The sequence below is a fragment of the Palaemon carinicauda genome, chromosome 9, assembly GCF_036898095.1.
Source record: "Palaemon carinicauda isolate YSFRI2023 chromosome 9, ASM3689809v2, whole genome shotgun sequence".
NCBI classification, from domain to species: domain Eukaryota; kingdom Metazoa; phylum Arthropoda; class Malacostraca; order Decapoda; family Palaemonidae; genus Palaemon; species Palaemon carinicauda.
Window position 1 is genome coordinate 161,196,901 of NC_090733.1, and position 27,949 is coordinate 161,224,849.

The window sequence follows — 27,949 nt, forward strand, 5'->3', positions numbered from 1 at the left end:
GACAGTAATTAAGTTCCAACTTTTGGATTGGCCGTAAGACCACGCACTACGATATTGAAGGCCATTCAGTGCCCATGCAACTAAAGAAAAAGATCTTCAGTTGCAGAGTGAAGTAAAAGTTAAGAAGTTGGTTGATGAGATGGAATGGAAGCTAATATGATGCAATTAGAGTCCAAAAAGACACTGCAAAGATCTTCTTTAAAGTACAGTAATGCCTACCATTTGCTGCTTGATATACATCGACATCATTACCCCCACTTCATTTATAAGTTACGCTGGCTCAGTTAGTACCTCCTGCCTTTCATTTGAATTCCTGGATTCCATACCAATGTGAGATAGAATTAAGTTATGTACAATTATTGCATAATTCAAACATTCAAATCTCTTAATCTTCTAAGGCTGGCTTGAGGAATTTTTTCATCAATATACTCTGATCCAATATGCTTTAATAAATTTCAGTTTTTTTTACATACTGTATTTACAGACTAGATAGAAAGAGAAAATTTTCCTTCAACAATTGTTTCCTGGACTTTTATGGTATATTGTTATTACTGAACTACCTTATACTCAAAACCAGTAAATTTGGGGCTAAGGGGTTGCTTTCTACCACAAATAGACTTCATAGATTACATCTGTCATAGGTTCAGGCTCAACTACAAGCTACACACCACCTGTCAAGTTAAAATAGTTAAAACAGATTCCAAAATTAAATGGTAGACACTGAAAATTGTCTGTACTGTAGATCATCTGCAATGCAAGTAAGCTTTTGGAATTACAAATTTGGGCTATATAGCCTGGTACCAAAGTACCATTCAGCCCCCAACTGGAGGAAAAACTCTGCAGTTACATTGAAGCCAAAAGGGGTTAGACAGCAAAATGGAAGAGGAATTAGGAACGGAAGTAAAGCAGAAGAATAAAAATCAAGTGCCACTAGGGGCTGAGGCAATGCTTTAAAGAACCTTCAAGTAATGACTACAGGAGACCCCCATGAGGTGCACTGATACTTTATACATTTAACAGAATGGGATTGCTGCTAACCTAAGTAAAAAAATTATTTCAACTTTATTATATTTACCAAAAGTTTAGAAAAATACATCTATAAAAGAATCTTAATCATACACTTGTAAAACTATGATAAGCAGATTCAGATCAGAATACATTATATAGGTATACAAATCTCAAAGTTAAGCTAGATCAAATTTAGTGATTTCTGTAAAATAAAATAAAAAATAACTCCAGATTTCTTAAAACATCTTTCTGCAGATTTTGAATTATTCAAATGTACAATTACCAAAACCCAACAACAAACTGTTACATCAATGCATTAAATATTGGAGAAAAATTAATTATATACAAACCAATGCCATAATTGGCTCAAAATATGTAGATTTATCAAGTGTGGCCCATAAATCAGAAAGGAATATATTTCGATATACTGATCCATTTATTTAAGCAGTACTGTATTCATAAAATTTCTTCATAACCATGAACTCAATCTGGAATCAAAATTATAAACAAAATATGTCAGATATATCTCACGTGTGTTGTTCATAGTAAAAGAATGGAAAAAAAAAATTAAGGTTATTAAAAAAGATTTGGTGTACAAATTAATTTTGAGGGGTCAAGACTCAAAAGAGAGGAACCTATAAGGGGATGGGCACAAGAATTAACATAAGAAAATCCCTACTTTGAAGAGTATGTTTGCATATATTAGGTGAATGATGCAGTACTGTAAATGTCAAGTAGGATCAATTTTGCTTGTAATGAGGCTTCCCTGTAATGTATGAAGCTATAAGAGTTCAGCCTAGCCTCAAAAGTTAAGGATTAAACCTCACCTCTTGGTAAAAAAATAATTTTTGTTTAATGGTGAAATGAGGACAAAATTCTAAACACGGCTTTGAGAAACTGTTCAGAACTAAAGTTGAACAAGCAAACACAAAACAAACCGTCAAAAGTGCTTCTACAGGGTCAGCTTAATATAACATAGTTGACAATTTTCTCACATCTCTTATGACACAGCTTCAAACATTTTATGAAAACCAAGTGTAACTTTTCATACTGATGACAAAACAATTATATGCTGTACTTTGATGAAATGGGAAAGTTGGTCAAGGGTATATGTGTACAAAATAATATCTGCCAAGATATTTGAACACTATAAAATAAAACAGAATGCTATGATGCAACTTATGATCAGATCCCATACATCAATTCATAATTAGTTACCCAAACTAAATTAACATATCAGCACAGAGAATTCAATGGCTATACATTATACTCATTTTCATCATCCATCATAGAAATGTGATTCCGTGATTTATGTGAAAACTACTTTACGATAATTATATTATTAATGTTTTGGTACACAATGCACAGTATTTAGTTCAATTATAAGATACAATGTATTTAAAAAATGAAATTAAATTGCTACTATAAAAAATAATTCAAGTAGGTTGATTGGAATGTACTGTACTGTAAAATATCAACAATGGAGCCTTGAAAAAATATATTTTTCCAGCGTATGAAATTCAAAAGATTTTCAATTATTGTAATAACTAGTTTTTCCTTGGTGAACAAGTTCTTATTTGATGACTGAACAGCCATACAAGTATGAAAACAGCTAAATTCTTAACACAATAACATACCCTAAGAAGTTAAAAGCCCTTTCACATATGCCTACTTTCTTTTCTTTCATATCGTACATATACTGTATATATTTACTAGCTTCCTTTAAATCTCCATGCTTGAAGCTGGCCAGTATCATCAGCTGAAAACAATAGGTTTTCCTGTTCTGGGTGCCAAAGATGTGTAGAGATGCTTTGTATTTCTCTATCTCTATGACCATCATGGATAAATAAATTATTATCTTTTGGAATTTCGTTAATGCCCGATATGTGGATATTTCTATCAATCCCCGATACTGAAACCAGATTGTTATGAGGGGATAGTCTTACACAAATACATTCATCAGATTTACTTTTAAACTCTTCTTGAACTTTAAAATCCTTATTCCACAGGAATTTATTAAAGTTCCTACTATCGTATAATCTCAAACAACCCTTGGAGCCAAAAGTTGCAACATAATGGCCACTGTCACCAACATCCAGTGTCCACCTTCCACCTAAAGGTTCACAATAAACGCCTTTCTGCAGCAAGTGATTTTTCCTTGGATCAAATATTAACACATTACCAGAATGGTTTAAGCAAATGTAAATATTTCCATGCTTAGAACAAAGATCACCTATTGCTCCTGAATTAATTTCTTTGCTAAGGGTTTCTGTACTATCAGGAACTAAGGAAATATTTTTTGAAGTTTCTGAGCTTAAATCATAGGTAACAACATCAGATATATCTATCCCATAATAGAGAACTGAATTTGCATCAGTAATGGGATAACTTTCAACATCCTTCTTTATAACTTGCTTAAGCATTATTATATCTGCAAGAGAAAAAGACAATGTATTACTAAAGTATGCTTCAAGGTTTATTTTGTGACCAAATCAGCTGTAATGGTAACTCTTACATTTTGTTGATTGTAATATCAAAGAGGTATCTGAGATGACTATGAACCTAACACAATACAGAACTCTCAAAAAAAAAAATCTGCAATATAGTACTTTACAGACTTTTACTCTTTAATCAAACTAACCAAAATACTTTTAGCTATTAAATTGTTTCAACACAAACCCAAAAAGACTATTAAGCCCTCATTCATGGACCAAATGTCACTAGACACATGTACTGTATTCTTGCATCTCAATAAGAAAAAGCAGAATAACTATAATCCATTGTTTATGCAAGCACACCTTCAATGCAATTGGAAGATGTCAATCATTATCTTCGTTGTTCATGAGTCTGTGGACTGTACACACATTCTCTAATAGAACACCTCCCTTGCTTGGGGAAGCATGGCACTTATAGCTGCTTTAAGGGGGCCGGCCGGGATGGCAATATGTGGGGTTATAGGAAGAAAAACACAAAATCCTGAAAAAATTCTCAGAGCTTTATATGGCAATGGAGAATGCACATACAAAATATTTTGTCAAAATCCCTCTTATTTTCATAGTTACAGGGTAATTAGTAAAAGTAATTCAATAAACCATAAACACTGTTCCCTACAAGAAAATGCAGTGTTTCTTCTCTTATAAGAAATTTGGATAATTATTACATTTTAATGTAAAAGAAATTGAGAACAATGGCATCTGTATAGCTTTCACGAGTCCCATGACAATGTATTGCACCCTTTGCTCTTCAGTCCTACCACAAACCACATAAAGAGTAAATACCTGAGTTTGACCTCTGACATTCAATAATTTTTATGTTTTCGTTTTCGGCAAAAATTTTATCATTTCAAAGAAGAAAAGACAATTTCATTATCTTGCTAACATAAGGAAGAAGAAAATTTGCTCTATTAAGAGTTCAGAAGAGGGTAATATCGGTTGAGAGAGAGAGAGAGAGAGAGAGAGAGAGAGAGAGAGAGAGAGAGAGAGAGAGAGAGAGAGAGAGAGAGAGAGAGAGTTGTGTGGATATAAAAGTGACTTGGCCTTGCCTGAAATGAGTAAAAGATGCAAGATATTGAGCAAAAGGATCTTTGCTTGTGAGTAAATTATGATAAATAACTTAGTTTTCGGTTATCAATATCCAAAAACGAACATAAAATTCATAATGATCAGGATTTATTAATATGTTTTTGTAAAAATAGTCACTCATTTTCACAATTGTTTTTCTCATTTTCGGCAAGAATTTTATCATTTTAAAGAGGAAAAGACAATTTCAACATCTTAAACATAAGGAAGAAGAAAATTTGCTCTATTGAAAGTTCAGAAGAGGGTAATATTGGTGGTGCAGAGAGAGAGAGAGAGAGAGAGAGAGAGAGAGAGAGAGAGAGAGAGAGAGAGAGAGAGAGAGAGAGAGAGAGAGAGAGAGAGAGAGAGAGAGAGAGAGAGAGTGTTGTGGATAGAGTGGCCGCCTTGCCTCACAGGAGAAAAAAAAGAGGCAAGATAATGAGCAAAAGGATCTTCATTTACGATTTAATTATGATCAATAACTTTGTTTTCTTTCATTAATAACCAATATAGAACAAAATTTATAATAATCATAATTTATTAATATTGTCTTTGTAAAAATACAAAGAAAAACTTTGAATGCCCGTATCTCAAAACTATACTTATTGACTTTCAAATTCAATAGTCTCCCTTAGTTTTCAAGATGTAGCATTGAAATTTGGTATATACTGTATTATACATTATAAAATAATGAAATGAAGTCCTTTGTTTCATATTTTTTTTCTTAATTTCTCCCCCAGATTTTACGGTTTATTTCTTTACCATAAAGAAAAAATTCATATCTGGCAAAAAAATTACTTTTAGGAAAAAAAACTTCATATTATTGAAGGTCGATATCAGGTCTATATTGGGTAGTAATCCAAGATCTTAGTATTAATTATCAAGGGAGGAGATAAAATTTGAAAAACACTAATTTTCAGGATAAATCGCCCTAAAGTCGCAAAACCGAAGGTCAGAGGCAAAAATCCTATGCAGTTTGGAGATGCCCTAAGTCACCTTATAAAGTGATATGAATGTCAAAGTCCTGTCATTAAAAATCGGCATTAGCCGGCCAGCCCCCTTAAAATGAGGTCTCTAATAATGCGGCTCTCAAAATGTTTGTCGGCTGTTGCTCTAAAAAATTTTTACCCTATCATAGTCTCTGAGTATTGTTGGATCTTCAATGGTGGCAAGACTCAAGTCACCTTAAAGTAGGTGTCTCTCTGGTTCTAGACTCTGGAAGTTCTCATGTTTACAGATGTATTGATGCGTAGTTGGGGAACTAACCTTCTCTGTTAGCAAATGACAGGAACCTGGTCAAACCGACAGGAAGGAGCATACTCAGTTTTTGCAACTGAAAGCATATTTCCTAGCTATGTAATCATTCATGTTATCTACAGAAAGCAAGGTTACCAGAATTAATGCTGAGACCTCTATCACAATGACATATCTAGGGAACCAAAGAGGAACAAACTACAGTATGTACTAACCTCTAAAACTGTCTTAAAATTTACTCTAAAACAAGTGCCATATCATTGCAAGATACCTAAATATGGAGGAGCATGTTCTGTCATCGAAATAGTTGTTGGATCCAAATGGCAGATGTGGAGCAGGCCGCTGAGTGAGCCTGTTTGCAATGAACCTGAATTCTAACCTTCAAGTGTACTGTATTGATCAATGTAGCCTGATCCAGCAGCCAGAGACAACCATGGTGTTCATGCCTTCCCTCAGTTTGGGCCGTTAGGTGAAGGCCAAAACCTCTAAACATAACAGGAAGAAGCTCATTGCTCCACTGTGGTCACAGGAAGACTGGTTTATGGAGATCTTTCAGCTGACATTAGACCCAGAACATAGCTAACCTAGAAGAGAATTCTTAAGCAGCTGCACTTCCACTAGTTTCCGATGGGGGACGCTACTGCAGCCACCACCCATTCTTGCTGGCCATCGATCACCATCATCATCTATCATCATCTACTAGGTAAAGTGGAACATTCATCTATGACTCAAGACTTCTTTATCAAAGTCTCCAGAAGCTACAAACCTCTCTCACAAGCACTATACTTTTAACCACAGATGGCTGGCAAAGGTGCTGTGAAAAAGTACCTCCTTGCTTGTTTATGTGCGACACTACTGCAATGTTGTCACTCATCAGCACTATGGAGTGCCCTGAAAGGAGCTGATGGAATTACTTGAGGGCTAGAAAGGCTGCCCTCATTTTCAGGAGCTTCATGTGGCACTGTTGCTCAGCATCGGACCAGAGTCCGGATGCCTTGAGGTTCAACAGGTGAGCTCCCAACTTTTCTTTTGAAGACTCTGTGAAGAGCAACAATTTTGGAAGAAAGAGAAGGTCTACTCCTCTGAGCAGGTTGGTGTATGACACTCGCCAACTAGGGTCTCTCTTTTACCCTGCCCCTAATGGTACCAAGGTGTTCGGAGAGCCCAGGTGCCTTGACCAAAAGTTCTTCAGCTGCATTTGTAGAGCGCGGATGCAAAGGTGACCGTTGGGAACCAACTTCTCCAAGAAGGTTAGGTGCCACAGAAGCCTTTGCCACAGAACTGCTAGCAAAATATCCTACAAAACAAACGGGTGCGCTACCCGCTTCCCGCTCTCTACTCGGAAGACTTTGCCTAGTTTGGTCGAGATTTTCTTCCTAGATATATCATTCCCTCTGTGGGTTGTAGGGACGACTTCTCGTAATTTACCACAATCCCCATATCCTGGTAAAAGGCGAGAAGCCTGTCTTGATGGAAAAGAAGGGTCTCACTCGCATCTGGTAGAACTAGCCAATCGTCTAGATAATGAAGTAGGTGAATGCCATTCTTGTGGACCCAGGTGGACACTAGGGTGAAGATTCGAGTGAACATCTGAGGTGCTGTGGACAGGCCAAAGCACAGTACCTTGAAATGGTATATCTTTCTACTTCATGTGAATCTCAGGTACAGTATTTCCTTGCGGATAGATGAATGTGAATCTAGAAGTATGCATCTTTGAGGTCTAACAATATCATGAAGTCCCCTGATCTGACCATTAGGGTCTACATCTTGAACAGTGTTGGACAAACTCATTTAGAGCTGAGAGATCGATGACTAGTCTCCAGCCTCAGACGTCTTTTCTGCAAGATATAACCGACCGTAGAAACCTAGGGACCTATCCAGGACCTCCTAGAGAGCGTCCTTCTATAGCATGGTCTGCAGTTCAGCCCGAAAGGCCTATTCCTAGAAACCTGTCATTGTTGGATGGAGGGTCAGAGGAGGGTGAGAGAGCGTGAACCGGATGATGTACCCCTCTTGAAGTACAGAGACCGACCAAGGCTTGGCCCCGTGGAATATCTACCTTCGCCAACTGCTCTGCAATCATCCCCAAACGATGGACTGGTTGGGGGGAATACCCTCCTTAGCGGGAACGTTCACGTTTCCCTCTCTTGCTCCCCCTGCCTTTCCTTGTGCCCCTCAGATCAAAAGGGCTGCTTAGGACCTTGTGGTTGTGCTGCCTGCTTTGTTGGTTGTGCAGACTTCTTGGCACCCTGCCGCTTTACCGGAGATGCTCTCTGGGGTGGTGGTACCTCAGAGTAAGGGCGTGAAATCATGGCTCTATGGATTAGATTCCAGACTGGCCTTTACCATCTTTCTACTGCCTCAATGTCCTACACGTTAGAGAGGGAGGGACTGTCTATTGAGGCGTTGCATAACTTCATCGCCTCTCACTTTAGCACCTGCCTCTGGAATTTTGAGATAACCACATTGCACCTTCTCAAAATCCAGTTGACCCACTGGTTAATGTTCTGGGTCAGGAACACGTGTTCTTGCTCCTGACAAGTGGAAGGCTGACATACTTCTAGCCTCCCTCTTGTGAGACATGGAGAAATCCTCGATCTGGATGAGGTAGCCCACAATCCCCAACCAATAGTCAAGCCTTGAAATGGATTGCAAAGAACACTTACTCCAGTTCCATGTTGACAACGTCCATCACAGACAAGTTCACCGACACAGTCATCAGCTTGTCCAGGGATGATTCTGTATCAAGGCCAGAATTGCCGGATCCAAAGGTAGTGGAGATGGATCATCCATCACTATCTCGTAGTGCAGTCATACCTCTCTTTGTGAAAGAATCTGCTTATGAAATTTTCATTCTGCAAAACGAGATGCGAAGATTTTTATGACTCACATTGCGAAAAATGTTTCATGATAATATACGAGATTTATCAGACAGGCCGAGAATAAAATAGTCACCCATTAGAAATGTGAGGAAACTGGGTTTCTTACACAATAGAAAATGTATCTCTCTCTATAGTAGGAGTAACTATAATTGTACAGTACTTATGGTACTGTATATTTTGTATATACTGTATACAATATTGTACTGTATTATATTATTTTCTATTTATTATTGCATTATGTTCTAAAACCTACTTAAATTATAGGTATTAACTGTTAGTCTAGGTATATTGAACAGTTCAAATGCATTTAGCTGTACAGTATTTCATTGTGGTTATATTGTAGCTTTATTATAAAATTTAATGCAGTGTTTTTGTAAGATTTGGAACGAATTAGGCGATTTACATTTAAAATGTGACTCATAACACAAAATTTTCATGAAACGAAAGCCACTCCAGAACGAATTAATTTCGTGTTGTGAGGAATTACTATACTGTACTTCCTCGGACGTAAGTATGGTGGAGGAGTAAACGAAATGAGTTCACAGGCGGAGGGGGTACGATGCTCCTGCAACTTGGGCGTGAGCCCTCTTCTTCAGCACCTTGAACTCCCTTGACCAAGGCAAAGTTACCCTAGTTTTGGAGGGTCTCAGAGTGTTGTAGAAGAGGTCTAGAACTGTGTCCTTGCCCTCCGTTGGAACTTAATATGGCTCCCCTTAGGAATTTACTTTACGAATGTAAGATAAGCCATACAGAAAGACATGATCTGTGTCTTTTTTGTTCCAAGGAGCAGATCTTGGGACTGACAGACTCAGGCAGCAACTCATCTGAGTGTTCCAAACTGTCATTGAATGGTTCCTCTCAGTTAGGCCCCATAGCAGTCCGGGGAGGGTCAACGTTGTCAACAAGGGTCCTTCTTGCAGAGGAATGAGCCCTCGGAGGGAGGTCGCTGTGTTTCAGTCTTACTGCAACTGACATCATAGCCAACTGACCCTCTCCTTTAACTGGTCATTCAGACCTCGAGTGCCAGTTCTTGGGAATGGTCTTTGTGTCTTTCCTCCTTTGCAGACGGATGTTAAAGTTTGCTAAGAGGGAAGAACTCTCCTTCCTCTCCCTACCTCCTTAGGCCCTGCACTTTCAGAGACAGTGGGAGGAGGAGGAGCCTCTGCTGCAACAGCAGAAGGCTCCTGTTGAACTACTTTTATAGCGACAGCCTATACAGGGGGTTCTCGACTTACGACGTTGATCAGTTCTTAAGACACGGTGTAACCTGAATTTCAGTGTAAGTCGGAACATCATGAATAAATTACTCTATACGTACAGCACTGTACTGTAAAGTATTGTACTATGATAAAATGTGACAAATGACATTAAAAAAAGTATTAGAAAAAGAGAAACCAATTCCTTACCACATGAATTAAAGTACTGTAAAGTAAAATTTGATTTTGCTCTTCCAACCAAAGTGCCAATAATCTTTCCATTTCAATAATTAAACCACTACGCTGCTTGGTTATCACTGTTGCTTTCATGAGAGCAGATCCTTTCACATGTTCAACGATACGCTCTTTATCCTTAAAAATGGTAGCCACGGTCGAATGACTAAGGCCAAGCGACAAGCCAATGTTCGTTGGCGTTTCACTGTTTTTAGATCGCTTAATAATACTGTATCTAATTTCACTTCCATGGTGATGGCCTTTCTTTTCTTTGATGTGCTACCATAAGAAGAATCTGCCTTACGCTTTGGAGCACTAACGAAGGGCAAAAAGTTGAAAAACGATGTAAGACTGAACAACGCTTAATATTATTCTTTACATTTTTATGGGGCGCGTTCGTAACCTCGAAACAGAGTAAGTCGGGACCATCGTAACCTGAGGACTCCCTATTGTAGTTGTTTGTAGATCTCGATCCTCTGCTGGTTCGAGGGTGAACCAAGTCCCCAAGCAGGGGAGTTTCCGCCCTATACAGTATCCCAGTTTCCTCCTCTGCATGATAATGGGAATCACCCCCAGTTCCTCCCAGAGAGGGTCCTGGCTGATTGAAGAGGCCTTGGTAGCCAGATACTTCTAGTACCTTGAGGACTTCTGAAGAGAAGGAACCCTAGAGAGACAGCATAAAGAGAAACTGGCACGGCAGAACTACTCCACCTAGGGTCTGAAGGGCCTCCACTCCCCTTGGAGGAAGTAGATACCTCCAGTAGGATGATCTAAGTATCTGGAGGTGGGACCGATGGACATGGTCCAGGAACCATGGAGCATCCTTCGAAAACGGAACTGTGTTCGAAGGGGCACCTCGAGTGTGTTTTCTGGACTTAGGAGGTGTAGAGTCACGGAAAGGTAGGGTATCAGAAGATGGCAACTCCTGCTCTTCCCACCATTTAGCTTCCCTACCAAAGTGAGTGCCTTCAAGGTGACTACCACGCCGAACAGCTTTAGGATGGATAGTAACCTTACCCTGTGAAGGACCAAAGACCAATGGCAAGGTGAGCACTAGTGAGGCGAAGGCTAATGTGGCACTAAAGCTAAGCTTTAGTGCTACCATCCCAGGGGCTTTTAGCATCCTTTTTTTCCATCAAGGGTTGGAGCTTAGCAAGTAATAATAATAATATTAATAATAAAAGGTGCTGTACTTCGGTCTTTCAACAGCACCCCAGGTTTTCACAAGAGTTTTCACCCTAGTGTCAACCAGGCCCCACAGGATTGGCATCCGTCTTCTGCCATACCTAGAAGACTCGAAGATTCTAGCATACTCGGTGGCGACCCTTCTTCAACATCAAGACAGACTCCTCGAATTTTGTCGCGATCTGCGGATCTTGGTAAATCTCAAGAAGTCATCCCTGCTTCCATCACATCGACTGGTATACCTGTGTATGATAATAGATACCATCCTGTAGAGAAAACAAAATCCAGAGGCTGAGGAAGGTGGCGAATCCCTTCCTCCAACAAGACGCTCTTCCAGTCCAGCGATGGTTACATCTCATAGGTCATTCAACATCCCAACAGGAAAATTGCCCAGTGAGGAAAGGAAACAAGGAAAAATAATGTATTTTAAGAACAGTCCAACATTGAAATAAATAATTCCTATATAGACTATATAAACTATAAAAACCTTAACAAAACTGGAGGAAGAGAAATTAGATAAAACAGTGTACCCAAGTGTACCCTCAAGCAAGAGAACTCTAACCCAAGACAGTAGAAGACCAAAGTACAGAGGCTATGGCACTACCCAAGACTTAGGAATAACAGTTTGATTTTGGAGTATCCTTCTCCTAGAACAGCTGCTTACCATAGCTAAAAAGTCTTTTCTACCCATGCCAAGAGGAAAATAGCCAATGAACAATTACAGTACAGTAGTTAAACCCTTGGGTGAAGAAGAATTGTTTGGTACTGTATTTGATTGCCTGTAGGACGCACTTTTCCCCAAAAAATTTTGGCTAGAAAAATTGTCCTGCGACTTATACATCGTAGGTAAAGTTTGAGACCTACCGTAGGCTTAAGCTAAGCTAACCCAGTTTACGCTAGGTACTTTTACCGGCACTAACCCCCATGCATCCTTATCTTATTTTCATTGCTGGTATTATTGTATTATTACCGGTTCTTTAAAAATGAATTCGCTAAAATGAAAGCAATTTAAACTGAAATGCTGTGACTTTCGTTTATAAACATCAGCTGACAAAATGTAAACGTCGAGTTATGATTGCGTTCTCAGCAATCTTTTAACTTTCTCTTTCCCTAGCCTTCGATAATTTCAATGGTATCGTTAATAACCGTAGTGATCAAATTTAGATTAGCATATTAATTTTTCATTAAAAATCCACCATGATTCAAATTATCCTCACTCTTTCTCCAATCAAGCATCACCTTCACTGTCACATCATACTGTCATTAGCAGTGCTTGTTATTGTTGACTAAACAAACAAAAAGGTTTTCTGTTATGCAACATGTAAAAATTTTTAGGGATATGGCAAGTAAAATATTTGTAATAACATCTTTACTAAAAGCTTCTAGTATTGTTAGTTATCGAATGAATATGTAAATGGGTTTGTAAACAAAACAATGTTTTCTGTTCCAGGAAGCGTTTATTAGGGAAAAACTTGATATAGAATCGCTCTTATTTCAATAAATTTGAATTACTAAGGATAAAGTAAAACAAAGTTAATAACACTATTTCATAATCAATACTAGGTAAAATAGCTGTTGTTTCAAAATCTAACACACGATGCGTACATCCGTTCGTTTGTTCGTTATGATCAGTGATGAATTGTAAACAAAGCTATGGTTTTGATTTTATGTTGTGTGGTTAGTAAAAGCATGATGTAAAAATGGTCTTTATTTAATTTATTTTGGATTTTTAAGTATACAACAAAAGCTAGCCTATGCACTATTGGTCATGTTATGCGTAAAAATATACAGTATGTTCCTGCTTGTGCATTGTACAGCTAGACTATTTTTAACAATATATGCTTAAATGTACTAAAAACTGTTTTCCTGAATCTGACCTGCTGAAATAAGGGCACGTCTTATATGCCCGTGCGTCAAATGCGGTAATATCAGTGTTGTCAGGTGTATGAGGACAGAGGAGAATCTGTAAAGAATAGGCCAGACTATTCGGAGTATGTGTAGGCAAAGGGAAAGTGAACCGTAACCAGAGAGAAGGATCCAATATAGAACTGTCTGGCCAATCAAAGAACTCAATAACTCTATAGCGGTAGTATCTCAACAGGAGGCTGTTATTACCTGTTGTCGTGGATGATCCTTAGATACTTTCTCGAAGACGAATGGACAAGGATCTGGAAATATGCGTCCTTGAGGTCCAATGTGCCCATGAAGTCCTGATGTCTTTTGCTGTCTCCATGCAGAACAGAGTTTGTAGGACAAACTTGCTCAGAGCTGAGAGGTTGATGACTGGCGTCAAGTCTCTCGACGCCTCTTTCACACGAAAGAGTCGACTGAAGAAGGCTAGGGACCCATTGAGGATCTCCTGGAGAGTGTCATTCTCTAACATGGTCTCGTTCAGCTCCTTCACGGATCCCTTCATGTAAGAGTTCGATGAAACTGGACTCAGAGTCAATGGTGGGGAGATTGGATGAATGGAATGCGATACCCAGAACGAATCACAGAGATTGTCCAGGGTTTGTCCCCGTGCTGCATCCCCCACTGTTAAAAAAGTGGGACGATTGCCATCTCTACCAGAGAGCGGCCTCGTCTGCTGTCTCTACCTTCTTTACCTCCTTGATTCGACTTTCTGCCCTTTTGGTCTTTGGCAGGAAAGAGCTTCTCTGATGAGCTTTTGGAAGAGCCTGAGGTCTTGCTGGTCTGGGGCCTGGATGTTTGCAGCTTCCATGGAGCTGCCCCATAGGACCTAGAAGTAATGGCCCTCTGGAGGATTAAGTCCTGGTTGGATTTCCTCCATCAATCCACCACTTGTTTGATTTCCTCTGTGCTGAACAGAGAGGGTCCCTCTAACATTGAATCAAGTAGTTTGTTCAACTCCGACCTAAGAACCTGTCGAAAGAATTTCTTAATCACCGAGTTCCTTTGCCTAAGAATTAGGTTTGCTCACAGGTTGACTACCTGATGGGTGAGGAACTCCACGGTTCAGGTACCTGATAACAGGAAAGGCACTATCGACTTCCTCGTGCTCTCCTTGGACCAATCCTTTGTTTTAATGAGGTGTCCAACTGACCCCAACCATAGATCTAGCCACAAAGTTGTCTGCAAGGGAAACTTTGCAACCTTCTCCATGTTGAGGGCATGTGCATCTGCAAAGGTGACAGGAAGTCTCGAAAGCCTGTTGTCGGTGGTTCGATGGCAGGATATGTGTAGTAATGCCGAGAAGGTCTCATCAGACACCTCGTAATACCTCCTCTGTTAGATGATAGGAGGCGGGAGGAGTTTTGAGGAAGTGCCTGTGCGAAGAGAGCTCGTTGTACCTGCTATCTGGGTAAAGGCTTATTTCCCGGCCCCCTTCAACCTCCTGGACCAGGGCAAAGTTACATTTGTCTTAGGAGGTCTCTGGATGCTGTAAAGATGGTCTACAATGGTGTCTTTGCCCACTTGAGGGGCAGCAGCTGGATCGTCCAGGCCATTAATGGCCCTCGTATATGTCAAAACCTACCAAAAGGTGTATCTGGGCTCTTTCTCCTCCCCTTCGGTATACTTAGGACTAGCCGCCCTAGGGTGGTAGTCCTTGTTGCCCAAGTCCAGGTAGTCCTTGTTGCCCAAGTCCAGGTAGTCCTTGTTGCCCAAGTCCAGGTCATCATCAACCCACAGGAGCCCCAGGGGGGGGGGGGGGGGTTTTGTAGTCTAAATCATTACTGTCGCCGAAGGAGCTGCCTCGCTGTGCTGTTCTTGAGGGTCTTCTTCGAATCGTTACTCTCCCTCTGGGGTGGAAGAAACTCCTCTAGCAGGGAGGGTCTTGAGTCCTCACTGCATCTGTTGGACTGAGGCACTCCCTTTGGGGAAGGAGCTGACAGGGGTTGGTCCGACAATGTAGAGGTAGTGCGCTGTTTTGGAGGAGCCACCACGATAGGAGAGAGGCGGTATGACGAAGTTAGGGAGATCTCCCTAGGAAATCGCGAGTCCCGGCTTGTACGGGGGTGAAGGTTGTCTCCAGGGGGAGGAGTCAGGTTCTTCCATCTCATTCTCTTCGTCGTCATGACTGGGGTCATATGCGGTTGTAAAAAATTCCGCAGGACTACCTCCGCGGAGTCTGTGGGAACACGAATCTTGGACCCAATCAGGGAGACGCACATCTGAGGCTGGACGTTTGGTCCCCCTGGCACTGCAGACCTGCGTCTACAGTTGGACAACAGGGAAGTGGTTTTTGAAGAGATCGTCCTCTCCAGCAGAATCCTGGGCATACTCGTGGAATCTGCAGATAACTGCTTAACTGAGACAGCGGCAACAGAAACTGGCAAACTCACTGCTTTCACCAAATCTTTGAATCATGGATTGTCCTTCTCGAAGGATGGAATTGAAGAAGGATTCTCACTGGGCAGGTTATGAGATGGGAAACACTTCCTAGGAGACTGAGGTTTCAGAACCTGAAAAGGAGAGAGAGAGAGGTCACTTACCCGGCAATAATGGTACTGGCATGGCCTCTTGCTATGGCTTGGAAGACTGAGTTGGAGAATGCATAGGAGAACGTTCTGTAACATATGCGGAGCTCTTCGGGGCGGCTATGAATGGAACTGGTCTGCTTCGTTCCACTGGTCGGGTGTTCGCTGCTGGTCTGATGTGAGGCACTTGACGCTCACTCTTTAGCTCCTGGATGTGCATTGACACGAGTTGGCAAGCAACTGCATCGCTACAGACTACTGGGCACTCAGGATGAAAAAGCATCAGTACTAATCACTAACTAGAAGATACTGTAACTGCAATAATGCCCTACACGCAGTAGGGAGTCAAGTAGAGGAATTTGAAAGTGCTAGGTGAGGGCAAGCAATGATTTAGGGTAAGGGAATCCATTAAGCTTGAAGTTTTCTTATGTCACCAGCTTGGAACTTTGTCATGATTATGTTTATCTGGACCGAAAAGGATTTTTCTGGATCCTAACTACCAAGGTTGGCTGTTATTAACTTTTGTGTCTGGAAATTCATTGTAGTGGTATTGCTTAGTGAGATCATTGGACCACCCAGGAAACAGCAACGTACACACTGTTGCGTTCATTAATGTACTATAACAGGTAGATTTTTGTAGCATGGCTTTTAGTAAGTTACTATACTGTTTTTGATATTTAGCCGTCCCTTTTGAGTGTAGCACTGAGGATAATAAGCCTTTTCTTAATATATTACATAATTTTTTTTGTCTTTCTGAAGTAAAGGTGAGAATGTAGAGACTGGTCAGATGTGCAACCGTCTTGTAATCCCTTTGATCTTAACTCAAGCAACAATTCAAATTGCATTTGAATTTAGCCCAAATATATACACCGTTATGTTGACCTTTAATTATACTTATATATATGTAGATTAAATATTTACAGGATTGATTCCTATGAGGTTCTGTATGGAGATATTTATGTCTCTCCTCCTGGTTTTGTCGACCTCCATTTTCATATCATTGTGTCTTTTTTGTTCTTCATTTTTTAATAAATTTCTCTTTCAATACACTTACTCACCTTAGTCCCCATTCCAGCCTGGAGTTTTTATTCTGGTAATAAAATTTTTTTCACTTCTAATGTTTGTGGTTAAAAAAACTTGTATATAGCTACCGCTATTTATATTGTACTTCATGCACGCCAGTAATAAGTGAGACGGCATACCTCTAGAATAATATTAAGCAACTACAGTTCTGGCTGGGTCTCCTTGTCCAGTATAAAATCAAGGGGTGGTGCCCAGCACATCCATGATTGTTTACCTTTTTTTTTGGCCAAATTTCTGGGTATACCACCATTTTATCCTTTTGTGTAGTGAACGTTGGCGTGTGGCTGGCAATCGGACACCAGGCAGTCTGCGTGCTACATCTGGCCATAGTCCGCAAATCACTACAACGAACTGATAATGACGAGCGTGCAAGGGCTGGATTGCCAGGTGCTACTGATGATCTGGGGGAGTGAGCAATATGCTCCTGAGCAGGAGGGTGTTCACGCACGGACTAATAATCACGCTCAGGGAGTCTACACCTGGAAGAGTCATGAGGCGCGTAGTGATTGGATGGAGCATAGTCACGTGCTGGCGCTCGGTCCCGAGAATAGGGTTGATATCGTTGTATTCAGTAACAAACAGCTGGGTCACGCATCACCTGAAAATGCTCTGGAAAATGCTGTCAAGCAAGCCTGCTCACTCGCTGACGCGTATTGACGAGTTGGGGCTGGATCACACGCTGACGCGGTTCTGGAATGGTAACAAGGAGATGTCCTATGATAGCGAGGGCTGTCAAGGGTGTTTCTTCTGTCTGTGTTGAAAGGCGAGGGTGGAGAGCGCTGGGTAGCGCTGCCCGCTCTGCGCTCCTGCGATGAAAGCTCGATGGTCAGAGTTCCACTAGGGGAATGGCGAGCACTTTTGGACTCTGGAACAGGAACAGGCTATAGTGAGGAAGGTGCGCGTTGAACTCGCAGAGGGTGAGTAACATCCACAAGCAAACCATACTCCGACGGGCTGGAAAAGGGTGGAGGCGAAGCCAACCTCTGGCTAGCAGAATCAAGTGGCGGAGACCATTCTGGGGAGGATCTATCCCGCGAATTGGAAAGGTGACCCCCCCCAGGGGAACAGGAATATGCCTATGACTCTGGTCCCCTCTGCAGGCAGAGTGTATTCCGGGCAAGGGGATATGCAGTCGTCGGCAGCAGGAGAAGATGGAGAACTCGGAACCGGCAGCACAGCGCTAGCAGCTGAAGCAAGAAACTCCTCCAGAACAAATTCTTTGTAGCTCTTCGGAGGGGGATCCAATTCCACCTCTGAGGAAGCCAGTGTGCGCTTCCTCTCAGCTCCCAACTGCAGCAACTCCACAAGACCTTCCTTCGACAGGGGACCAGCATCACCAAGGGAAGGCCAAATCTGTAACAAATCATCTATTGCAAAGGACTCCCCTAAGGAGAAGGTAGCTAGGGAAAGCGGCACTGCCCTTCAAACCTAAAGGTTGCCTTAGAGTTGAATGGTCAAGACTTCTACTCGATCAATACCCTGGGGAGACCGAGCAAGCAGGAGCTTCTGGAAGTGATTGAGAGGTTAAAGAAGAAGTATGATGTTTCTTCGACTTCGAAGAAGGGTCCCTCCTAGAATTCTTCTTATACCACTGCCCAAATCTCTCCCATTGGGAGGAAGACCACTCCTGACACTCCTCACAAGTGTCTTACTGTGTACAGTCATCTTCTACAGGCCGGACACAATGAATGCAGGTTAATCTCGGTCGAGGACATGAAGGTGCCGCATTTGCGCCCTTCAGGTCCTGGAAAATTTTGCATGATGACCGGAAGAAGTCAAACTCACAACTGTAAAGAAAAAGGAAAGAAATAATTAGTCAATATGACAGTCAGGTTGGGAGGCAGAGAGAGACAAACGTCCACTCTCTGCTGAGCCAAAAGAAAAAGTGACCAGACAACACAGGTGTGTGTGAGCAGGGTAGCTTGTACTAACCCCCTACCCTATGCTAACTAGTGGTGGGGTAGTTACACCTTGCTAAAAGTCTTATGGCTAGTCTTCCAGCTTCACCGAAAGTATACCACAATAAAGAGCGAAAGGGTTTGTATTTATCGTCGGAACAAAACGTTAATACATTTTAACAGCATTGTGTCAAATTATGATGAAATTTCAATAAAACCCCCGCTATTATATGAATTTGATGACCCTGTTAACAAAAGCTTAATATCAATAATTTGAGCTCTATAAAGACATTGACAGTTTTAACATTAAAACTGATCAATAGAGTAGGACCATATTCATTAGTATATATTTTGTTTATTTAGAGATCATAAAAGGTTTTGTGAAATAGACAACTGAAACAGCCTATACTGTTATACTATTAAAAAGCCAAAATAGCATGATGACTTGAAACCAATATCCCATGCTACAGAGCTACTGTAACTTGAAAGTAAAACTTATGAATCTAATCTTGTTCTAAGATTAAAAAGAGTTACTGATAGCTTTCAAAGTAAACCATAAAAATTCAAAATGAGCTATTAAGTTCTATGGAAAAGGCAAGTTTCAAAAAGAAAATGAAGTCCATTTTACCTGTATCATCCAACGAGTTAGGTATGGAATAAAAATTAATCCCAGTAGACTCTGATGTCACAACCCCTACTTGTAATGGTAATATCTGCAAGTGATCAACACAAAAAGAAATTAGACCTTCAATCAAGTACAGCAGTATCTTTAGGTAGTGAAACCTACTAAAGTACTTTACCAGATTTCAAGTTATTTTTTTTTCATTAGATGCATTCTTGAAATAACCTAAATGAGACAGCAAGGAATAGATATTGAACCAATTTAATTGAACAAATGTTACATAAGCTTTATGTGGATGCTATTAGAGAAGTGTATGAGTGACAGACATGAGAACTACCTTTTTTTTTTAATGACCAATCCTTGTTTTGAATATCTTTTGTGACTGCTACTTTATAGGCCACTTTTAATTATGTTCTTATATCTTTGTGATTATTCCCTTCATAAATGAAGTATCCAAACCAATTTCATATACTGTATTACAGTACGCTACATTTTACATGGGTTTGACTTGATGTAAAGGCAAGATTTTCCTTGAACAATAAAATGAAGTGCAGAAAAAAAAAATTTAACAATGAGCACTTATGTATAGTGATGATGGATTTTATTAAGCTATAACCTAAATAAAGGAGTCTTACCCTCTTTACCAAGCCTGTTGTATATCCACCTGTCAATACACCAAAGTCTCGATCTCTTGTCAGACCAGAATCTTTGCCTGCAATTATCTTTTTGGGGACACTCAGCTCTAAGATTTCATGATGCTGACCTGTGAGGCAAATTTTAGACGTCACTTATTAACAAATGGTGAAAGCAGTTTTTATGACTTGAGAATTTCACTAATCTTCGGTGGAAATTCAGTTTCAGTAAGTGATGTTCATTTTCAATGGAGAGTGTTATCGAGCAACTTTAAATACTGATTTTTGTTTTCAAATAACCTGATATATTTTCCACCCTAGAGATCACAAGCCAAGATATGGGTTATGGGCACTTTAGGTTACAGAATTCAGGTGGGATGCCCTCTTGTGTTTCCTCTTATGCATTAAATACATCCAAAGATCATGCTAGCAAAGGATAAACTGGGACCTGCAATATTTCCCTCTCATCATTATTTTGCTCCATCGCTGTTAAGTTTTGAAGGCTCTCTTGTTCATCATACAAGATATTCACAAAATAAAAATAGTTAGAATAAAACGAGAGTTTACTCCTATAATCAATTCAGATACTGGGCAAAAGTGAAGATTATAATTTTCCTATTTCAAACAATAAAATACAGTACATAAAAAACCTTCCAAAATCATAAGCTCTTTCACATAAAAAAATCTAAAGAAACTTGGAAAGGAATCTTTTTCTAACCAATGGATAATTCAAAGTTAATTCTTTTCCTAATACATTAATTCTAACTATCATTATGGTCCCGATAATGTTTACTTACAAAAAATCAGTCTAAATACTAATTATTTCAATAAAAAAAATGAGCCACACCAATAAATGTAACATGAATTTTTTCAGGTATCGAAGCACTGTCCATGATAAGTATAACAAAATATTCTATTTCACATTTTCAACATGAAATATACATCACAGAGCTGATTAGCAACATGTAGATGATAAGTATAATTATAAATATTTTATACAATTCCAACTCAACAGATTTTTACAATATGCTTCCTTGAAATACCCTTTTCCCTTTTTCAAAATATTGCTTGATACATTTGTATAAAATTTTGAATAAAATTTTTTTTCAAAACATACAGAAAAATAAAACCGTTCAAAACAATAATTCTTCATTAACATTATCCACAACGTTTCCCATAGACGGATACCAATAACCATAAATTTGTACCAAATAGCATCACAGACATTATGTTTGCTAAAATTCCCAGGCTTTGTGAGTCCAATAAAGGGATTTTGACGAAGGAAAAATCTATTTCTGGGGAGAGACCTGTGGCGGCCGGTGAAAAGAGTCCTTCTTATATATCTTTTCTGATAAAACCTTCCAATTATACCAGAGAAAGATAAAAGCATGGAATGCTGAGGTTACAACCCTCGCGCGAGCACCTTTTGGGTGTCGTGTATAAAGCAAAGGCGCGTGAAATCCACTATTCACAGGTTGTCTTCCATTTAGTTAATTCCTTCGTCAAAGGGATGGACCGATACAAAGGCCCTAGCCAACCCCCAGCGCCACACCACCCACAGGGGTAAAATTCTACATAATGCAGTATTTTTGTGGGGGAGACTGAGTCATGGAATGGCAAGACTAACTAGTAAAACATTACAGAGTAAAGATAACTAAAATCTGCAAAAAAATATCATGGTAACTGACCTTTCAAAATATAAATATAAAAAAAAAAAAAAAAGTGAAGCACAAACATCTTTAGGAATCTTTTCAAGCTTTGTCAGTAAACAAAACTTGGTAATAAATATCGAAAGAGTAATGGTTTCTCCATCTTCACATAGGGCATAGCCTAAACCTAAGGGCAATGTCACACAGCAATTAAACATCACTATACATATTTTATTTGTATGACTGAAACTAGACCATTAAAGAATCATGTTACTTTAGTTCTGTAATAAAGGAGGTATGGTTTATGTGACATAGTAACCAAGGTTAACATGACAAATTTGGAAGTAATTTGTATTTTTCCTAACATACAAACCTTTAGCTATTTAATAAAGATTATCTTTCGGCAAAGCTGGAAGACTAGCCATTAAGACTTTAATGCGAGGTGGCAACCACCCAATCACAATTAGTGGTAAGGTAGAGGGGGTATCCAGGGTAACCAGGTACCCCCCCCCCACATTAGTGATATTTCACCTCTTTTGATTGCAGGCAGGACTTATGGGGGGCAGGTAATGGCGGGACAATTTGTATAAATAGCTAAAGGTTTGTAAGTTAGGAAAAATACAAATTGCTTAAAAATTTGACATTTGTTCTGTCACTAAACAAACCTTACTCTATTTAATAGGGATGACTCACCCGTTAGGGAGGGCAGTAGTCCGACCTCTGACTTAGTCTTTGACCTGGGTTTTTACCTGTACAGAGTTAGACTATAACACGAAAAAACCTTGACACCTTGCTAAAAGGAGACATTGTGCAATGTGCCTATAGCGGCCTGAGCAACCTGTGTGGTTGTGAGAACCTAGCAATGTGACTATCTACGTAAGAATATTACAAGTTTAGAAATAAAAATGTAAATTCAAACATAGAAGTTTCCAATACCCACCTTGCACATGGTATCAGGGACATGTAAAAGTATGAAGACTATACAAGGTTTAGCACGAGAAATGGTTATTACCTGCAGACAGGTGAGGCCAGTGTACAGAGGACCCGTGGTGCTGTTCCCCTAGATAAGGGAAGATGAAAGAAAAGAAAGGAGCCACTCATTCTTAACATTCATACAGACTAATCCTGGGTAACCAATACCCTCAACCATCTGCTACTTGTCCAACAAGGAGCCTGAGTTATTTCTAAACCACCTGTTGTGCAGCCACTACAGGATCAATGAAAATGTATCCAAGTTCCTGTGGGTCATGTCTTTCAGGTAGTGGGTGGTGAAAGTCGTCCGACGCTTTCACACACCCGCTTGCAACACCTGCGCCACAGAGTAGTTACGTTTAAACGCCGGGGACGTGCTTATGTCACTAACATCATGAGCTCTAGGTCGTTGAGTAGGAGGAGAGTCAGGATTCAATGCATGGTTGATGAACCTGTGAATCGAGGCTAAAATGGTATTTTTTGTGACCCTATTCTTGACCCTCCCTATGCAAACAAAAACGCGCTGGCAAGGGGGGACGAGCTGCTGCAGTGCGTTTAAAATAATATCTCAAACTCCTAACTGGGCATAGTAACAGTTGATCTGGATCATTGGTTACAAAACGAAGACTCATGATCCAAAAGGCCCGGAATTTAGGATACGTAACCGCTGGATTTTGAGTCTTTGCAATAAACTCTGGGATGAAGCCGAGTGTCACCTCCTCCCATCCCCTTGAATGGGTAACATCGTAAGATAGACCATGAAGTTCACTAACTCTCTTTGCCAAAGCTAAAATGAGTAAGAACACCATCTTAAAAGTGAGAGGTCAATCTGTTGCCTGATGTAATGGTTAGTAAGGAGCTGCCCTTCAGGGATCGAAGGATGCGAACCACGTTCCAAGGAGGAGGTCTAACTTATGACTGGGGGCAATTGATCTCATGGCCTCGTATGAGGAGAGATAATTCCAATGAAGAGGAAGGATCGACTCCTTTAAGTTTAAAGGACATGCTTAACGATGAGCGGTAGCCTTTCACTCATGAGACCGAGAGGAGCTTTTCCTCCTGAAGGTGTACAAGGAACTCCACTATTACTGGAATAATGGCATCGAGGAAAGAGATACCACTTCCATGACACCAACAAGAGAAGACTGTCCACGTTGCCTGGTTGAATGATGCAGAGGATCTTTGGAGGTATTCAGACTTCCTTCACGGAACTCTTTGCAAAAAGCCTCTTTCAGAGAGGAGATGCAAGATAGTCTCCAGGCGTGAAGATGTAGGGAAGCTACTGCTGTGTGAAAGATGTTCTCATGTGGTTGTCTGAGTAGATCTGGTCGTGGAGGGAGTTCCCTCGGTAGCTCTATCAAGAGCTGCAGAAGGTCTGGAAACCATTCCATGTGATGCCATAGCAAAGCTATGAACGCCATAAATAGGTTGTTGGATGCTCTGGTCTTGCTGAACACCCTTACCATCAGACAGAACGAGAGAAAGGCTTACTTGTTGAGATTGTCCCACCGTTGTTGGGTTGCATCTTGCAAAAGAGTGCGAGGATCTGAGACTGGGGAACAGTATAGCGGGTGCCTGAAGTTCAGGAATGTCACGAACAGGTCCACAGTCGAGGAACCCCACAAATTCAATACTTTGTTGGCTATCAGATGATTCAAAGACCATTCGGAGCCCAATATCTGAGTCGTTCCGCTTAGATCGTCTGTGAGAACATTCCTTTTGCCTGGAATAAAGCCCGCTGATGGGGACATTGAATGTTCATTTGTCCATCGTAGTCTCTACTGCTAGATGGTATAGGGGTTGCGAAAACATACTGCCTAGTTTGTTTATATATGCCACTACTGTGGTGTTGTCGCTCATCAACACCACAGAGTGATCTGCCAGGAACTGTTGGGACAGTTTAAGAGCTAGAAAGGCTATTCTCAAGTTTAAGAGCTAGAAAGGCTATTCTCATCTCTAGGAAATTTATGCGCTGGTACCTTTCGGATTCGGACCATAACCCAGAGGCCGTGTGGTACAGCATGCGGGCTCCCCACCTTCTTTTGATGCATCTGTATAAAGCATCAATTCCGGGAAATAGACGAGGTCTGCCACTCTGGGGACATGTCGAAGACCTATTTGAGAGTGCCCTTCTCCAACATGGTCTGGATTTCGGCCGGAAGAGCCAGTTCCTTTGCGGATCCCTTTGCATAGGAGCTTGATGGAACTGGATCCCGAGTCAGTGGAGGGGAAGACTGTGTGAAAGTGACGCAATACCTTACAAAAATCACGGAGATTGTCCAAGGATCTGCCTCATGCTGCATCCACCTCTGCCAGCGGCGTTGCAGGCATCCCCCACCGGTGGGCTAGTAAGAGGATTGGTCCCCCTAACATGGACAGACTCTGCCGCCTCCCTTACCACCTTTCCTTCCTCTGGAGGGTTTGGAGCCCTTTGGATCTTTGGCATGAAAAGGCTGCCGTGATACCTTTTTGGAGGACCCTGCTGTCCTGCTGGTCGAGGTTTTGTCGGCTGCGGCTGCTACTTGATAGGTGAAGGAGCCTTCCCATAGGGCCTGGTTCATAAAGCCCCTATGAAGGAGAGAATCCTTAGTGGATTTTCTCTGTTCAGCCACCCTCTCAGCATCCTCTGGCTTGAAGAGAGAGGTTCCTGCCAGAGTAGAGTTCCTGAGCCTGGATGCTTCAGCTCTAGGAACCTGCCTGTGAAACCTTTCAACTACAGCATCTCGTCTCTTAATTACATTTACCCACAGATTGACAACCTGGTTGAAAGGAATTCCAACGTCCAAGTGCCAGACAAGAGAAAGGTCTCCATGGACCTCCTTGTTCAGTTTGTACAAGGTAGCCCACTGAACCCAACCACAGATCCAGCCATGAAGCAGCATGCATGGCATATTTTGGGACCTTCTCAATGTTGATGAGCTATGAGGCAGAGAAAGTGCCCGAAAGCCCAGAAAACCTCTCTATAGGGATTCCCCTCGAGAGCGCTTCAAGAGAGGGATCTAACGTCATAGCCGGGCTAAGTTTGTCTTCTAACTCGCAATGCCTCCTCTGTTGGACTAAAGGAGGTGGAAGGAGCTGAGCCAACGAATCAGCACAAAGGGAGCTGTAAGAGCTGGGGATTTGGGAGAACGCCTTCTTCCTGGCTGTCGTCAATCCCTCAGAGCAAGGCATGATGGAACTAGTCTTACGGGTCTCTGGGTACCATGCATATGGTCCAGGACTGTGACCCTGCCCTCCTGAGGAGCTACCTCTGGGTTAGACAACCCATTGTTATCCCTCATGCAAGCTAGGACTTGCTGGAAGGTGGATTCGGACTCCCGACACTCGGCTTCGGACTTGCTACCTTTGGGAAGTTGTCTCGGTCAAGAGTCCAGGAAATCATCCATCTCCAAGCTCTTACCTACAGGAGCCTGAGGTGGGTCAAGGTCGTGAACAGGAGGGATGTCGCGAGAGGAACTCGCCCCATGAGAACCTCTGACCCCCTCTTACATGAGGGTCTCACGTGCCTTAGAGATCTAAGGGACCGTCTTCGTATCCTTAGGCTCCCTACGGGACAGCAAATACTCCTCCAACAAGGAAGGTCTGAAGGGTGCCTGCCATTCCTTAAGGGCCTGAATCTCTCTTGCCTGAGAGGTGGTCTAGAGGTGGGCCGTAGTTCGAGGGGAACTACCTCAATCAGAGAAGAACAGAAATAAGGCAAGTGAGGAGCCTCATGCAGAGAGCCAATGTCCCTACTCAGCTTAGGGTGAAAGAGGATGTCTGCGTGAGGAGGGGTCTGCTTCGGTATCCTCCTCCTCTGTCTCGCCGCCATGACTGGTGCAAGTACCAGGGTGTTAAAAGTCCTGCGTCAGAACCTGGGAGCCCTTTGCGCCTCCTCTCGTTCTCCTGATGGGAGAGAGGGGCATCGGTGGAGCTGGGTCCCTAGCAAAAGCAGGCCTCTTCCTGGAGTCAGTAAGAAAGATAGACGAAGAAGAGAAGGAAACTGAGTTCTCCAACAGGATGACCAGGGTAGAAGCAAAAACAAGCATCAGCCTAGGAGGAATCTATGCCTGTTTGGGAGGAGCTGCCACAGCCAAAGTGACCGCTTTAATAAGGTTGTCGAACCACGACGGGTGTTCGCTGACAGATGACAAGTCTGGGGTGTCCTTGGGTAGGCCTGGGAGTGGAGAATGCTTCCGAGCAGGGAGTGGCCTCAGGACCTGAAACTGGGGGGGAAGATGGAAGAGGAACGGGCATCAGCTGGTCTTCTTTCGACGCTAGCTTACCTATTCGGAGGATGTTGAAAGCCTTCTGGAAAGGGAACGGGGCATCCACTAGTTGTCACTGAGGCTGAGAACCCTTGAGGAAAGTCCTTGCTTATGAATGCTCGTGAAAAACTTGCCAGGGCGAGTGAAACGCACGCGGAAACATCTACATTCGTGCTCAGGGGCATGCGATTCACGAGCAAAAGATGGAGAACGAGGAGAAGCAGCCCTTAGAGACGTTCGATGAGAGGGCGAACGATGATCATGCGCTGGAGATCAGCGAGTAGGTGATCGTAATGCAGGCGAATGGTGAGAAGGTGAGCGGCATGATGGTGAGCGATGCGTTGACAAGCGTCATGATGGAGATCCTCTAGAGGGCGCATAACGCGTTGGCGAACAACGCGTAGGGGAGCGTCGCGCAGGAGATCGTCGTGAAGACTGATGACACGTTGATGAGCATTGTGCTGTAGTGTCATGCAGGGGAGCATCGCGTTTGAGATCAATGAGATGGTGATCAGTGAGATGGCGAGCGACGAGCTGGAGAGCATCGCGGCGAAGTTATGATGATCAGCACGATGGGATGGAGAGTGACGCACCGGAGAGTGTCACATTGACGATCGGCGAGATGGAGTTGGCGATCTACAAGCAGCAGATTATAGCGTCAAAGATCTGTGCTCAGCAGAAGAGCGTCGTCTTGGAGATCGTCTAGAGTGACGAGACAGCGAACGATGCATAGGAAGATCTCATTTTGATGAATGGCTAGCAAAATGTGAGCGCGTAGCTGAAGAATGACAATCAGCAGAGCTTCAACCACGCTCCGGTGAGTGACGATCACGAGATGTTGAGTGACGAGCACGAGCCGGCGAGTGATGATCCCGAGGAGACCAATGATCATGAACAAGAGAACGAGAAGATCGCCTATCTCATGAACTGGAGCGCTGCCCGGTGGATGAAGAATGTAGAGGGAGATGATCTCTGGAAGACGAGGAGGTCGAAGGATGATGGGAAGATTCGTTCTCAGCAGGTCGTCGAAGAGAGGGCGAACGGGTGCAAGGGTCACACAACACTGGCTGGACAAGGGAAGAGATGGGCTT

General features: G+C 41.8%; 1 protein-coding gene across 2 annotated transcripts in view; it reads right to left on the reverse strand.

Moving 5' to 3' along the window:
* Positions 1-1,051: 1,051 nt before the first annotated feature.
* The window catches only part of LOC137647321 (WD repeat-containing protein 73-like), a 34,548-nt gene continuing 7,650 nt past the window's right edge, over positions 1,052-27,949 (reverse strand). For both annotated transcript variants that reach the window (XM_068380723.1, XM_068380724.1), the window contains 3 exons: positions 19,994-20,121; positions 19,365-19,449; positions 1,052-3,439 (listed from right to left, as the gene is read on the reverse strand). In XM_068380723.1, coding sequence (XP_068236824.1) covers positions 2,721-3,439; positions 19,365-19,449; positions 19,994-20,121 — 932 coding nt within the window. In that variant the 3' untranslated portion in view covers positions 1,052-2,720. The remainder of the gene's footprint in view (positions 3,440-19,364; positions 19,450-19,993; positions 20,122-27,949) is intronic.